Source organism: Garra rufa, chromosome 2, assembly GCF_049309525.1.
Source record: "Garra rufa chromosome 2, GarRuf1.0, whole genome shotgun sequence".
Taxonomy (NCBI): domain Eukaryota; kingdom Metazoa; phylum Chordata; class Actinopteri; order Cypriniformes; family Cyprinidae; genus Garra; species Garra rufa.
This window is the reverse complement of record NC_133362.1, coordinates 35,925,156-35,939,151: the sequence shown is the minus strand read 5'-3', so window position 1 is coordinate 35,939,151 and position 13,996 is coordinate 35,925,156. Positions and strand designations below refer to the sequence as shown.

Genomic DNA, 13,996 nt, shown 5'->3' with positions numbered 1-13,996 from the left:
TTAAGATAAAAAGTCTTATTTTGTTAGTTCAACCCTGTAGGCACAGGATGTCGATATAATGTCAGATCCTTGTTAGACCCGAATGCCGGACAGACGTTGTGTTTTGGTTGAAACTGAAAATCGAGTTGACGTCAGAATCCAAGTTCAGCTTGACGTCAACCTCAAATGTCAAACAGACATTGTGTTTTGGTTGAAACTGAAAATCGATTTGACGTCAGAATCCAAGTTCAGCTTGACGTCAACCTATAACATTGAACAGACGTTGCATTTTGGTTGAAAATGAAAACCGTGTTGCCGTCAGAATCCAACATCAGATTGATGACAACCTCCAATAATGGGCAGATGTTACATTTTGGTTAAAAGAAAAAGTCGGGTTGACGTCAGAATCCGAAGTCAGATTGACGACAACCTCCAACGACGGGCAGATGTTGCGTTTTGGTTGGAACTGAAAATCAATTTAAGTTCAGCTTGACATCAACCTCCATGTCGAACAGACGTTGCATTTTGGTTAAAAATAAAAATCGTGTTGACGTCAGAATCCAAGTTCAGCCTGACATCAACCTACAGTGTCGAACATACATTGCTTTTTGGTTAAAAATGAAAATCCAGTTGATGTCAGATATTGCGTTCTGGTTAAAAATGAAAATCAGGTTGACGTTAGAACTTCAGAATCCAAGTTCAGCTTGATGTCAACCTACAACGTTGAACAGACGTTGGGTTTTGGTTGAAAATAAAAATCTGGTTAACGTCAGAATCCAAGGTCACATTGACTTCAACCTCCAATGTCAGACAGATGTTGGATTTTGGTTAAAAACAAATATCGGGTTGATGTCAGAATCCAACATCAAATTGACATCAACCTCCATAGCTGGACAGACACTGGGCTTTGGTTGAAATTGAAAGTCGGGTTGACGTCAGAATCAAAAGTCAGACTGATGTCAACCTCCAACGTCAGATGGACGTTGCATTTTGGTTGAAACCAAAAACCTGGTTGATGTCAGAATCCAAAGTCAGATTGATGTCAACCTCCAACTATTGACGGACATTGCATTTTTATTGAAAAAAAAAAAAAAAAAAAAAAAAAAAAGGTTGATGCCAGAATCCAATGTCAGATTGAGGTCAACTTCCAACAACAGACAGACGTTGCATTTTGGTCACCATACCTCATGATCAAATGTCAGTATTTGATATCAATATGATGTTGACTTGCACCGTTGGTTTGACATTGGATTATGGGTAGATAATGCCAAAACCTAAAAATAATTAACTATCAACGTCTACTGCAGTTAGAATTTGATGTTGTGTGGATTTTACCATTATGATGTTTAGAAAACGTTGGGTTTTGGTCACCATACCTCTTGACTAAATGTCTTTAAGGTCAGTATGTTGGTGACTTCAGACTTTGGCTCGTGTTGGATTTTGGTTACTTACTTTGGTAACTAAACAACAATGTCATTAAAGTTGTCATTATGTTGTCATTAGATGGTGACTTTGCATTGAATTTTGATCGCCTGATGTCTCAACCCGAAATTTAACCAAATATCAACACCTTATGATGTTGTATGCTTGCTGGGAGTTAGTAAGTAAGCTTAGTGTTGACATTTTAACTAAATTAAATATAGGTTTATAAGTTGTAATATAGTAACAGGCACCAATATGCTATAACATAAAACCTGAGACAATATCACAAAGTCATTCATTCATTCTTTTTTTTTTTCTTAATGTATGATATATAGGCTATATATAGTCCTAGTCCACGTTGCTTTGTTAGCTGCTTTAATAGTGCAAACTGTCATTTAAATTATTCAAAACAATCGAGAACCGAAATCAACAAGAAAAAGATGTTTATGAAGTCACTAGTCTACTTTAAGATTTTTTCCTCCTCTAATGTTTGTGTTTTTTTCTTATCTCATATCTGTTTATATTTCTTACTGCTATATATAAACTTGCCTTGCCCTTGCCCAGATCTGTGAAGTGTGATAGATGAGCAGGAGAGTGCAGTCCGGCATCAACTGAGATGTTGCCAGATGCTCCGCCCAACTACACGCACGTGCATGAAGCCTTTAAAAACGGGCTCCGTTATTTCCACAGATCGTTGAATTCTAAGTGAATGAAAGAAGATCGAATTGAAATTCTGCGTTTTCTTTCTTGCGCATCCGATATCGCGATAGATTTGTTTGTTTTTTCCTCAGAAGAAATGACAAAAAAGCTATTTTTTAACATTTTTAAACGGCATCCCAAAGATCCCAAAGTGAAAAATATTCCAGGTAGGAAAATTTAATGCTTATTAGATCTCTTATTAACTATTAACTAGTTTATGCTTATTATTAGCGTGAATATTGCTATATTGGCTGTTTATTTACACATACCTAAACATAACTATTACAATAACTTACTATCAATAATCAGAAAATTAGAAGTTTACTAAGGGAAAACTCTTAGTAAATAGTGAATATGATCTCCCTAGTCTATGAAATACGTTCAGGAGCGTTCAATAGTCAAAATATTGTGTACTGAAACACACAAAAATGTAACCTTCTTTTGTAAACCTATGTTTGTAGTAAAGATGCATTAATATTCTACATTGTACAGCAAAATAATATTATTTCAAGATTTTTGTTAGAATTTTTTGTCCAGTGTTATATCTTAATTTGTGTTAATTTAAGTGTAATATTTAACATGTAATATTTAAGTTATTTTAATGATTATTTATTTAATTTCATTACTGACCATGACAATGATGTTTTACAGTCATTATAGTGCTTTTTTTGTCATTATTGTTTGTGTTTAGTGTTGTTTGTGGATGTATTGTTAATTTGTGTTTTCTGTTTTATGTTGAGATTGTGATATATTTTATTCTGGGACCCCCTCGATAACAAGATGGTTTTCTCAAGAGGGTAATCCTAATAATAAATACAAATAATTAAAGTGCATCACAAATGAGATGATATCTCATATCTTGATTAGGCTATACATGAAAACTCAATGGAATACATTACTCCATATGAATGCTTTGAAAATGATAAAATCCAAACTTGCTTGTGCACAGTCAGAAAAGCATATTTGTTTCTGTTTTCCACAGCGGTTCCCACTTTTCAGCAGAATCTAGAAGCATGCCACTTTGTGGATGCAGGGAAACAGCTGATCACCCGAGAAGACCGTCTGTTTGAGTTGAAGAAGGATGGGATAGGATCCAAAATAAAGCTGGTGGAGGAAGAAGAAGATTCAGAGGCTCGACTAGCAAAAGACTACGAGGACTGGCTGGAGTTGGTGATGCAGAGGCTGGAAAACTCCCTCGACACCCAGAGTCCTGAGGAGCAGGAGTTACTGAAAGAAGCTGTCCAAGCCATGTTGCAGGAGGAGGAGCAGGACAAGCGCTGGGAAGGGTTTCAAGAAGCGCAACGCCCACAATGGAGACCGAGGAAGTGTAAACAGAAGCACGAGGCTCTGCTGGAGCGCCTTGTTCAGAGGAGGATGGATGAAGCACCGTTAGACTCAAGTGTTGAGATGCATTCCTCCTTGGCAATCATCTGCAAAGCCAAACAACTAGAAGAAGACTTGATGAAAGTTGTGACATGGGTGAGCAGCTGTTACCCAGAACAGGAGAATGTGTGCCAGTTTTATGCCACACTGTACCATAAGATCTTCAGCGCAGAACTGAGAGAAGTCGCAGAGTACACACTGTGTGACAAGGACTGTGTCCTTTTATTACAGTTGGTGAACGAGGATTACCCCAAGTAAGAGACACAAATGTTTTATCTCATAGTATATGTAATGGCCCTGTATGCACCATGTTCCTAAAAGAATAATTTTTTTAATTTAATTTAATTTAATTATTATTATTTATTTTTTTTGGATTCTGAGCAAAACAACATGCGTATTACCTTAGAATATTTCCTTACTCAGAAGTTGCTCTCATAAAGCTCAGGAGCCTTTTTGCAGTTAATTTTCATTTATATTTCAATTTTGAATCAGATGTTTCTCTTAGAGGTATTTCTCTTAAAATAGAAATGGAATGAAATGCGATAACTATTGACATACAGATAATTTGGTTTATGAATTGGTTATTAGATATTAAAACATTTTAGAGCTGCAAAACGATTAATCGCGATTAATCGATAAAAAAAGGTTATGTTTACATACTATATGTGTGTGTGCTATATTTCTTATATATATAAATACTCACACATACATGTATATATTAAGGAGAATATGTCAGATTTATATGTAAAATAATTTTTAAAATATTTGAAAGTGTTTACATACAGGAAATACAAATATTTTTATTATATATGTGTGTATTTATATATACATAAAAAATATATAAAATATATATATATATAATGTGTCATTGTTTATTTACCATGGTGTATTATTATTATTATTTTTATTCTGAGAACACAGAAGATTTTTTGAAAATGTTTTTTTTTTTTTTCCGCCATACAATGTAAGTTAGTGGGGCATAGTATTGTTTTGGACTCCATTAACCTTTATTGTGCACAAAAACAGTTTAAATGTTCTTCAAAATGTCTTTTTTTTGTGTGTTCAGTATAAGAAAGTCAGTCAATACAATATGCTTTCAATGACATTTTTTTGTGAACTATCCCTTAAAATACTTTTTCATATTATACTTACTTTGTCTTTCTTTGTTTGCAGTATTCTAAATGCCAAAAAGATCAAAAATATGATCGATCACACAAAGCTTGCTCCGTTGCTTCCTGAAGACATGATTGCACCACTGGAACAGCAGTTTTTGACCACATTTGAGGTTTGATGCTTTATGTTTATGATACCTTTAAATGCTATGAAATCTCAAAATTAACCAGTACATGAAAAAAAAATGTTTTGCCTGTAGAATCTTTTCATAGATGTGCTTCCAGCGAAAAGCTTAAGTTTTAATTTTCACACATTGTTGTTCACTAGACAGAGGTAAGCACGTGCCTTCACAAAATTCTGGACAGAGAAGAAACAGCCTGGAAGGAGGGAGAACATCCCCAACTGAGAGACCAGGTGTACTGCTGTGATCAGGCCATTGATGTGATCCAGGTAATTAGAAAGAGGAAAAGTAATCCATTCTTTATCTTTATCAAATAATGGCTTTCTGGAGGTAAACATAAATATATCTTTCCCTACTTTTCCTAGTGCTTTCATAAAAATGTAGAGTGTGCTCAAAAGGTGCTAGGCAATGAGGCAAAAGCACAGAGGATCACATGCCAGATGAGAAATTTCCTGACAGAGTGAGTAAGCTATTTAACTTTAAAAGAGTTCACAAAAAAATTTAACATTTTGTCAGTAATTATTTACCTTCATGTTGTTTCAAACCTGTAAGATCTTCATTCATCTTCAGAACACAAATTAAGATATTTTTGAGGAAATCTGACACATTCAAGGCCCAGAAAGGTAGTAAGGACATTGGTAAAATAGTCCATGTGGTTCAATGAGAATACTTTTTGTGCACAAAGAAATAAAAATAAATAAAATAGGTCATTATTTATGTTTATTTGCACACAAAAACTATTATCTTAGCTTATATAACATCTTAGGATTTCGTCAAAAATATCTTAATTTGTGTTCTGAAGATGAATGAAGGTCTTATGGGCTTGGGACGACATGAGAGTGAGTCATTAATGACAGAGTTTTCATTTTTTGGTGAACTGTCCCTTTAAGTCTGTACTTTTAAATATATTAATACAGATGATTATAATTAATTCAATTTCCATCCCTACAGTTACAAAGCATTTCATGCAAAGGTCATCAAGAGCAGGCAGACCAACACTGAGGCCGTTTTGATGGTCAACCTCTCATGCCTCATACAGTGCAGGTGCGTGTCACTTTTATTCAGTTGAAACATCAAACCTTTTTGAATTTGTGTTTAAAGTGTTTTTTTTTTTTTCTCTCCACACAGGGACTACATTACAAAGAAAGCACATCTGTTCCCTGAAGATGTCAAAACTGATTGTCTCTCTTTATTGGCTACCATGATAGAAAGCAGCCATCGTCACTTCAATTCTAATATGCTGTTGGAACTTAAGGTAAAAACAAAACAGTTTCTTTCACTGTTATGTAATAATAATATTTTTTAAAAACCTTGTTATTGTTTGCCAGTGTTATGTCAAACTTTCAGTATATAAGTTTTAAGAGGGTTGTGAATGTTGATGCATACATCTGTAAAAAATAAAAGTATTAAACTGTAATAAAATAAAATAAATAAAGACATGTATTATTATTATTATTCATCTTTTTTATAATATATTAACATATATACGCTACCATTCAAAAGTTTTTGAACAGTAAGATTTTTAATGTTTTTAAAGAAGTCTCTTCTGCTCACCAAGCCTGCATTTATTTGATCCAAAGTACAGCAAAAACAGTACAATTCTGAAATATTTTTACTATTTAAAATAACCGTTTTCTATTTAAATATATTTTAAAATATAATTTATTAATTCGATTTTAAAGCTGAACTTTTAGCATCATTACTCCAGTCACGTGATCCCTACAGAAATCATTCTAATTTTCTGATTTGCTGCTCGAAAACATTTATTATTATTACTGTTATTATGAATACAAATGTCAGAAGAACAGTATTTATCTAAAATAGAAATCTTTTGTAACATTATAAATGTCTTTATCATCACTTTAGATCATTATAAAGCACCCTTGCTAAGTTCATTGCTAAGAAAATGTACTCAACTGTTTTAAATATTACTACTACTACTACTACTAATAAATGTTTCTTAAACATCCAATCAGCATACTAGAATACTTTCTGAAGGATCATGTGACACTGAAGACTGGATTAATAATGCTGAAAATGTAGCTTTGAAATCCCAGGAATAAATTACATTTTAAAATACATTCAAGTAGAAAATAATTGTGTTAAATAGTTAAAATATTTAAAATTGTACTGTTTTTGCTGTACTCTGGATCAAATAAATGCAGGCTTGGTGAGCAGAAGAGACTTTAAACATTGAAAATCTTACTGTTCAAACCTACTGAACTTTAAAGTCATATTTCACACCTCTGGCCCCAAGTACTGTATGTATATGTATGTATTTTAATATTTATATATTTAATACATATCATTTGGATAGACAACAGAGCCTAATCTTATCTAAACCAACACAGCAGATTTTCATTGTTTTCAAAACCCCCATTGACGTTTATCTTGGCATTGAACACACTCATGTGAGCAGTTGGCTGCCACATCTTATTTCTTCCATTGTATATAAAAAGCCAGACTATTACCTTTTATGAACTGCTTGTCTAGTTCATTTAAAAGGATCTATAAATGTTTGCTTGCACAGATGCAGACCAGACCAAATCCTGCACGTGAGTTCGAATGAAATAAAATAACAATGCGTCAATGTATGTGTTCCGGCAGGACTTGTTCAGGAAGGTGGGTTCCAGCGAGTGGCTCAAGAACAGTGATGGTGTATGTGAAGAGCTGCTTGCAAAGCTGGATGGACATATTCAGAAATTCAACAACTTGGACAAAACGTGTTGCCAGGTATAAACATATAAGCCAAACAAAAAGATTACTTTGCTGAGTAATTAATGAGTCCATTTTAGATTGATTGACTGATTGATTTGATGACTAGGAGCTGCTGAGTGGAATGCACAAGGAGTTTCTAGCAGAATATGTCCGGAAAATGATGAAGCAGAAGATCAAACTTTTAAATAAAGAACAGCAACAGATGGCAGCATCATCACTTTGCATAAACAGCGAACACATGCATAAATACTTCACTGATGCTGTAAGTACACATAATGTCTCTTATCTTAGGAATCCAATTTAATGATTGCTTTTAATAATAAACCACTGACCAATTAATAAATCCTCATTAATTCCTTATTACAGGGATCAAATATGGACTGGTTGAAAGACATTCTTCCCAATTTAGCAGGTCTTTTGAAACTACAGGATCCGGACAGTATAAAGCTAGAGCTGGTGACTCTTATGCAGCTTTATCCTGATCTCAGGTATGGTATTTTCTCTTGTGGAGTTATTTATGCAAAAAAAAAAAAAAAACGACCGCTGCACTTTTCTCATATCTGCGTTCTTATTACAGTGAGCGTCATATTTCTGCTTGGCTGAGACTCAAGGGAAATCTTTCTCCGTCAGACCTCAAAAGAATCCTGAAGAGCGTCACTTGCAGCCAGGATCAGTTCAGTGAAACACAGGACTCACTCCAGTTTAGCAAGAGCTTCTTTTCAATAGTGAGGATCAGATGAATTTTGTGTCATAACGTTGCTTGTTTTTGTAGTATTGCTCATGCTCAGGCATTTAGCGGTCATTTTGTACATAATGATTTAATAATTCTTTTGGAATTTGTCTGTTTTCACTCTGCAGTTTTCCATTGTAATGTGGATTATAAAAAATAAACCTTTAGAGAATTTATGGTAACTGTGACTTGTTATCAGCATCAAATAATTCCAGTATGCACATCTTAATAGTTTCTTTGTCGCTTTGTGTGGTGATTACTGGATTGTGGGAATGTCTGTAGACTTCTACAAACAGGATGTGGTGTGATAAGTTCAAGAAGTGTGCAAGTTGCACTTCGGAAGCACACCTGCTGTCACAATACATGTGTAGTTCCTGAAAGAGTCTGTTAATGAAGATTTCCCGACAAGCTGTATCCTCTACAGGAACACAGGATGTAGTTGTAGTGTGCATGTTTTTACCTTCTGCTTCCTATCCTTGAAAATACCTGTCAATCAACCATGCAGACACACTATGCTGATGCATTTTAAATGCAATGCGTTCCAGCATATCTGAGACAAACAAACATCAATACTCTGGTCATTTATGTCTTTATTGAGGTACCAAAGGCACTCTTTAAGTTACTTGTTATACTGTTGTATGATCAAATAATCATGCATAGAATAAATACTGAGTCCTGTTGTCAAATAAGAATACAAAATTACCAATATACATATTAAATAATCAAACAATAACTTAAGTTCATAGCAGGATTGTTAAAATACTCTTTTGTAACAAAGTAAACGATAACAGTTCAAATGAAAATTATAGAAAAGAGTACCGAAAGAGAAACATTATTTCCTATTTTCAAGTAAAATCAAAAGGTAATAAGGTATTAACAAATACTGCATCTGACGAAAACATAAATATACCTGTATAAACAACTGACGTTCATAAATGAATGTCACAAAACAGTCATATCACTTGTAAACAAAGATTTTACAATTCCGGCTGATGGTGTTATTCATATGAAAGAAAACAGCAAAGTCCCTTCCGAGGCAGACAGGAGAAGTATCTAGGCTTTGGATTGAGACCAAGGTCCTGGATCACATCCAGCACTTCCCTCACCTGTCGCTCTGATAACACTCTCGTCCAGCGCAGCAGACCAGGTACATACTGCTCACTGCAAAACAATCAGAAGAAGACTTAACTGCACTGTCTGATGAAAACAAAATCACTCTTATATTAACAAAACCTTGATTTTCAGACTTGTAATTATATGTACAAAGTATATCCTAAGCGAAGTGTTACTGGCTAAGTTTACCTGTCCTGTGGGAACTCTCTGAACAAATCACAACAGGTAATCTTCAGTGCGTCTACATCACTGCAAAGCAAAACTTCACTCATTTTCTGTAGGAGACGATTCCTTTTGTCATCACTGCCACTCTGTTAAAAACAGATACATTGGATAATAATTCTTCACACTTAGAAGGTTCTTTGGGGAGCCAAAAGTGATACTTCTATGCTACTGTATCAGTGTGAATAGTGAAATTGAATTGAACATTATAAAGTTATTTTTTTACCAGTTTAGTGAATGTGTTGTGCAAACTGAGGGCATCCTTGCTTATCCTTTCTCCGACATTTCCCCATCTCCTCTCTAGCCGTCTGAACTCGCTCTTCATCAGGCAATCCAGATACACGTGTGAAACGCAGTCATATGCGACATGCTCAAAGATCTGTCAGAAAGAAAGTGGGGCAGACGAGCAGAGAATAAGTGTACAAGAAGAATTGTCTTAAAGAATTGTTTTTTGAACTTGAATTTGAACACAGAACCAACCTCGCGAATCTCCTTTCCCACATTAGTCTGAGGTAGAGATGCACACTGCTTTTGGATTGCTTTTGTCAGCATTTGAATTTGCTCATCTTCCTCTGTGAAATAACGTCTTAAAAAGACCTAGAAATGTACATTTACAACGACACTATGGTTATTTTTTCTTGATTTGGATCTATTGCACAACAAACTGACACAACTGCAAAACTCTGCCCTCTAGTGTCTTTATTTTTTGTTATAGTGGCTTTATTATGTATCATGAACAACAAAACTATTTTTTCCATTATCACTTTAGGTTTAAAAAGTATTGTTTATTGTTGTGTCATTGCTATGTAAATAAACTGAATCTTATCATCTCCGTTAATGCCTGGGGCGTTCCCTTGAATTTGGGAAATCCCTCAACTTTCAGGTAATACATAAACTGTTGATGATGAAATTTAGTTACCTGTGCTAAGTGTTTCATCATCTTCTGTACAATAGACAGAGCGTGATCTTCCAGCTCCTTTAACATGAGGCTGATGTTTAAGAAGTCATCACTGTTGTTTATAGCCGGATTGATGAGTCGAGAAGCAAAAAATCTTCAGCAAAATAAATATATGCATATTTTTAAATGACAGAACTACAGTTCTGTGGTTGCCTGTTTATGAATCTAATGCATTAGAAAAGTCACCTGAGTTGTCTACAGGTGTTGATGAGCCGAAACAGATGCATAGAATTTTTCTTCAGGTGTTGCTGTTTTTCCAGGCGTTTTTTCTCTGCATACTCATACCTAGTAAAAATATAGAAATTTAAGTAAAAGTTAATGTTAGTGTTCATTTTGGTACTTTTTTATAAACAAATATGCATAACAATAAATAGATTGATAATGTGAAGACATTTTAGACACTTACTCCTGAACAAAATAATAAAGCTGTTTAAGGCAGAGCGTTTGTGCCGTACACATCAGCGTGAAACTAAATTTCTTTGAACTTTGAATAACAGCATTCAGACACTGTATGGACAAAACAACATAAAATAAGTTTGCAATACGTCATATTTAATAAACATTTTAAAACATCTTTTTATAAACAAGACAGAATGAGCATTGCACATTGTTTTCTTTACCTGAGTGACATCTAAGTGCACTCTGATGAAAGTTTCTTCATCCATTGAGTCTTCATTATGTCCATGTTGCTCATCATAGTGCAGGATGTTCTGTAGACTCATGGAGATGTCATTCTGTGGCAGAGATGTGTTTGTGTCATTTCCAAATGTTTTGCTATTTTGTGCTCTTTTTTAGCCTAATACATTGATAATGATTTTAACAAATAAAGATGAAGCATATCATGACCTGTAGTTTGGGTAGCAGTTTGCTTGTTGTTCTCTTAAACCATCCTGTCAACAGCAGAGGGTCGTCCACTCTGAAGAAATGCTGTGAGTCTGGACTGAAACATAAATCAGTTCATATATTTGTCAATAGTTCATTCTTCATTTGTTTATTACAAGTACATTTACAGAAACAACAATTCATTTTATACCTTAAGAAAACTTCTTTCCCCCACAGTAGAAGGCAGAAGATCTCTTTTACAGACAGGTCTCTGTTGAGGAGCAGGTCCAGGTTGGTAAAGAGGTGACGGCTGTAACTGTCCATCAGATAAACTAGCAGTCCAGCATCTTTCAGTACAGGTGTTAATCGATGCACCTCATCATATATCATGCTCTGTGCGCTCTTTAGAAAGTCCTGTATCTGCTCTGTTTGAGATCCTTGTGGTCCCTCTGCTGGCAGCGTGGGAAAGTGGTTTTCCACAAACTGATCTATTTCATGAAGGTACTCACAAAATAGATCTTGAGAGTAGCTGTCGTTCAGTTTGCTGAGTGTTTTCAACACCTCAGCTGCAAAATCCTCAGGGGTTGATTGGTCACTCAAAATCTTTCTGAGAGTATTAAGCACTCTCTTGTTACTCGCTTCAACATCTACAGCCATGAGATCAGGAACTGCAGACTGCTGTGAACTGTATTCAGATGCCTGTTCTCCTGTTAAAAGGTTCATTGGCAAATATGAGTGTGAATGATAAAGAAAAGGTGGCTAGACAATGTACATAGAAATGTCATTTTTGCAAGTAAAGTGTAAATTTAGTGTCACCATCAAACCATCAAATAAAAAGTAACACATCTTCTTTATATTTTGATAGATGTAAATGCACACACCTTGAACATTTTTTCAAAAATTATGAATTATTCATCCATGAATATAATTTTTTGAGAACAAAATGAGTATTACATGACTCAACAGTTTAACCACTAAACCCAAATGTGATTCATCAAACCATGGCAACAAACAACACTTTAAACAAAATGCTTACATTATATAACGATGGAAAATGTTATTTACTTTCATAAATGGCTAAGATCAATGTCTGTTATAGAAAAATAACCTGAGAGTGTCTTACCATCTGTCTGCTCTTTGGTTTTCATTAAAGGTTTTTCTTCATTCCCATTCGTTTTTTCCCGCCTGAACACGCTTGGCATTTTAATTTCCTTAAACTTCATACTTGACTGCCTTAAATAAAAAACCTGCTTGTCCCACAGAATTCAACAGAGTAAATGGTGAGTGCAGTGCAGTGCTCAAAGCAGGTACATTTGTGGGAGATTCCTTGGTTGCTTGGTACTTTCCTCATACCTAACGGATTCCATGGCCTTGGAGCTTCATGGCTTAGTGAAAGCTATGACACTATATGGAAGAGAAAACAAAAGTGAAACCTAGCCCTTGGGTGTGCCATAGAAATGTTCACTATAATGTGTTATAAACTAATATCATCATATTGTACAAAATACTATGTACAGTGGAAAGAAGGTAAATCTTGGGAAATGAAAGCCTTGTGCTTATACTGAATCGACACACAAACATAGTAGATCAAGTGGCAGTAATGTGGTATGGAATAATCCATCTATTTCCCATCATTATAAAGTAATGGAATGCTGACAAGCCAACAGATTCCCTTGCAGCTCTTTAGATTATTTTCAAGATTATTTATATATACAGCGCTTTTTACAATACAAGTTGTGTCAAAGCAACCTTACAGTATTAAAATAATAAAGTAAAATGTCAATAATAATGCAAGAGTTCCATATTGCAACAAAGTCAAATTGGGGAGGACTCATCTGGTTCCCATGGCCTTGTGCCGGTGGCCGTTTAGGGTAGGTGTTCTTTCTTGATGATCTGTCTCTGGGACTCATCTAGTTTACACCGTATCCGCTGACATTCGTCTGTAGGTCCACCATCTGCTCTTGGACTGGACTGGATCCAGGGGACTGCAGTGACCGTCTGATCTGGATACGGACTGGATCTGGTGGCTATGGTGACCTGGGAATAAGAAACAAACAGACTAATATTAATGTAGATGCAAGAGTTCCAAGTTGCCACAAAATCAGATTGGAGAGGACTCATCTGGTTTTCGCTGTCTTGCGTCGATGGCCGTCTAGGTGATGAGGTCTTCACTGATGATCTGTCTCTGGGGCTAATCTAGTTGATGTGGTCTCTGCTGACATTCAGGGCTGTAGAGCAGTGGTTCCCAACCACGATCCTGGAGGCCCCCCAACACTGCATGCTTTCCATGTCTCCTTAATCAAACACACCTGATTCATATAATCAGCTCATTAGTAGAGACTCCAAGACCTGAAATGGGTGTGTCAAACAAAGGAGAGATGCAAAATGTGCAGTGTTGGGGGGCCTCCAGGAACGTGGTTGGGAACCACTGCTGTAGAGGATATCTCTGGGTGCTGATGGGTATGGACTAGATCTGGGAGACTGCAGTGACCGTCTGATCTGGATACAGGTGGCTGCGGTGACCTCGGAATAAGAAGGAAATTACTAATATTAGTGTAGATGCCATTCTTCTTCTGATGCAACGAGTACATCAGGTGTTATAGAAAGTGTCCCTGGTTCCGGTTGACCTAAATAATGCAGCCTAACAATCCTTTAA

General features: G+C 35.5%; 1 protein-coding gene across 1 annotated transcript; it reads left to right on the top strand.

Annotated features, from left to right (window-relative positions):
* Window positions 1–2,126: 2,126 nt before the first annotated feature.
* Window positions 2,127–8,382, top strand: tnfaip2b (tumor necrosis factor, alpha-induced protein 2b). Its single transcript, XM_073835166.1, has 11 exons — window positions 2,127–2,267; window positions 3,083–3,737; window positions 4,657–4,768; window positions 4,924–5,046; window positions 5,143–5,237; window positions 5,729–5,821; window positions 5,906–6,032; window positions 7,385–7,510; window positions 7,602–7,757; window positions 7,862–7,983; window positions 8,073–8,382. The coding sequence occupies exons 1-11, from the start codon at window positions 2,198–2,200 to the stop codon at window positions 8,233–8,235; spliced, it is 1,842 nt and encodes a 613-aa protein (XP_073691267.1). The 5' UTR covers window positions 2,127–2,197; the 3' UTR covers window positions 8,236–8,382.
* Window positions 8,383–13,996: the final 5,614 nt, after the last annotated feature.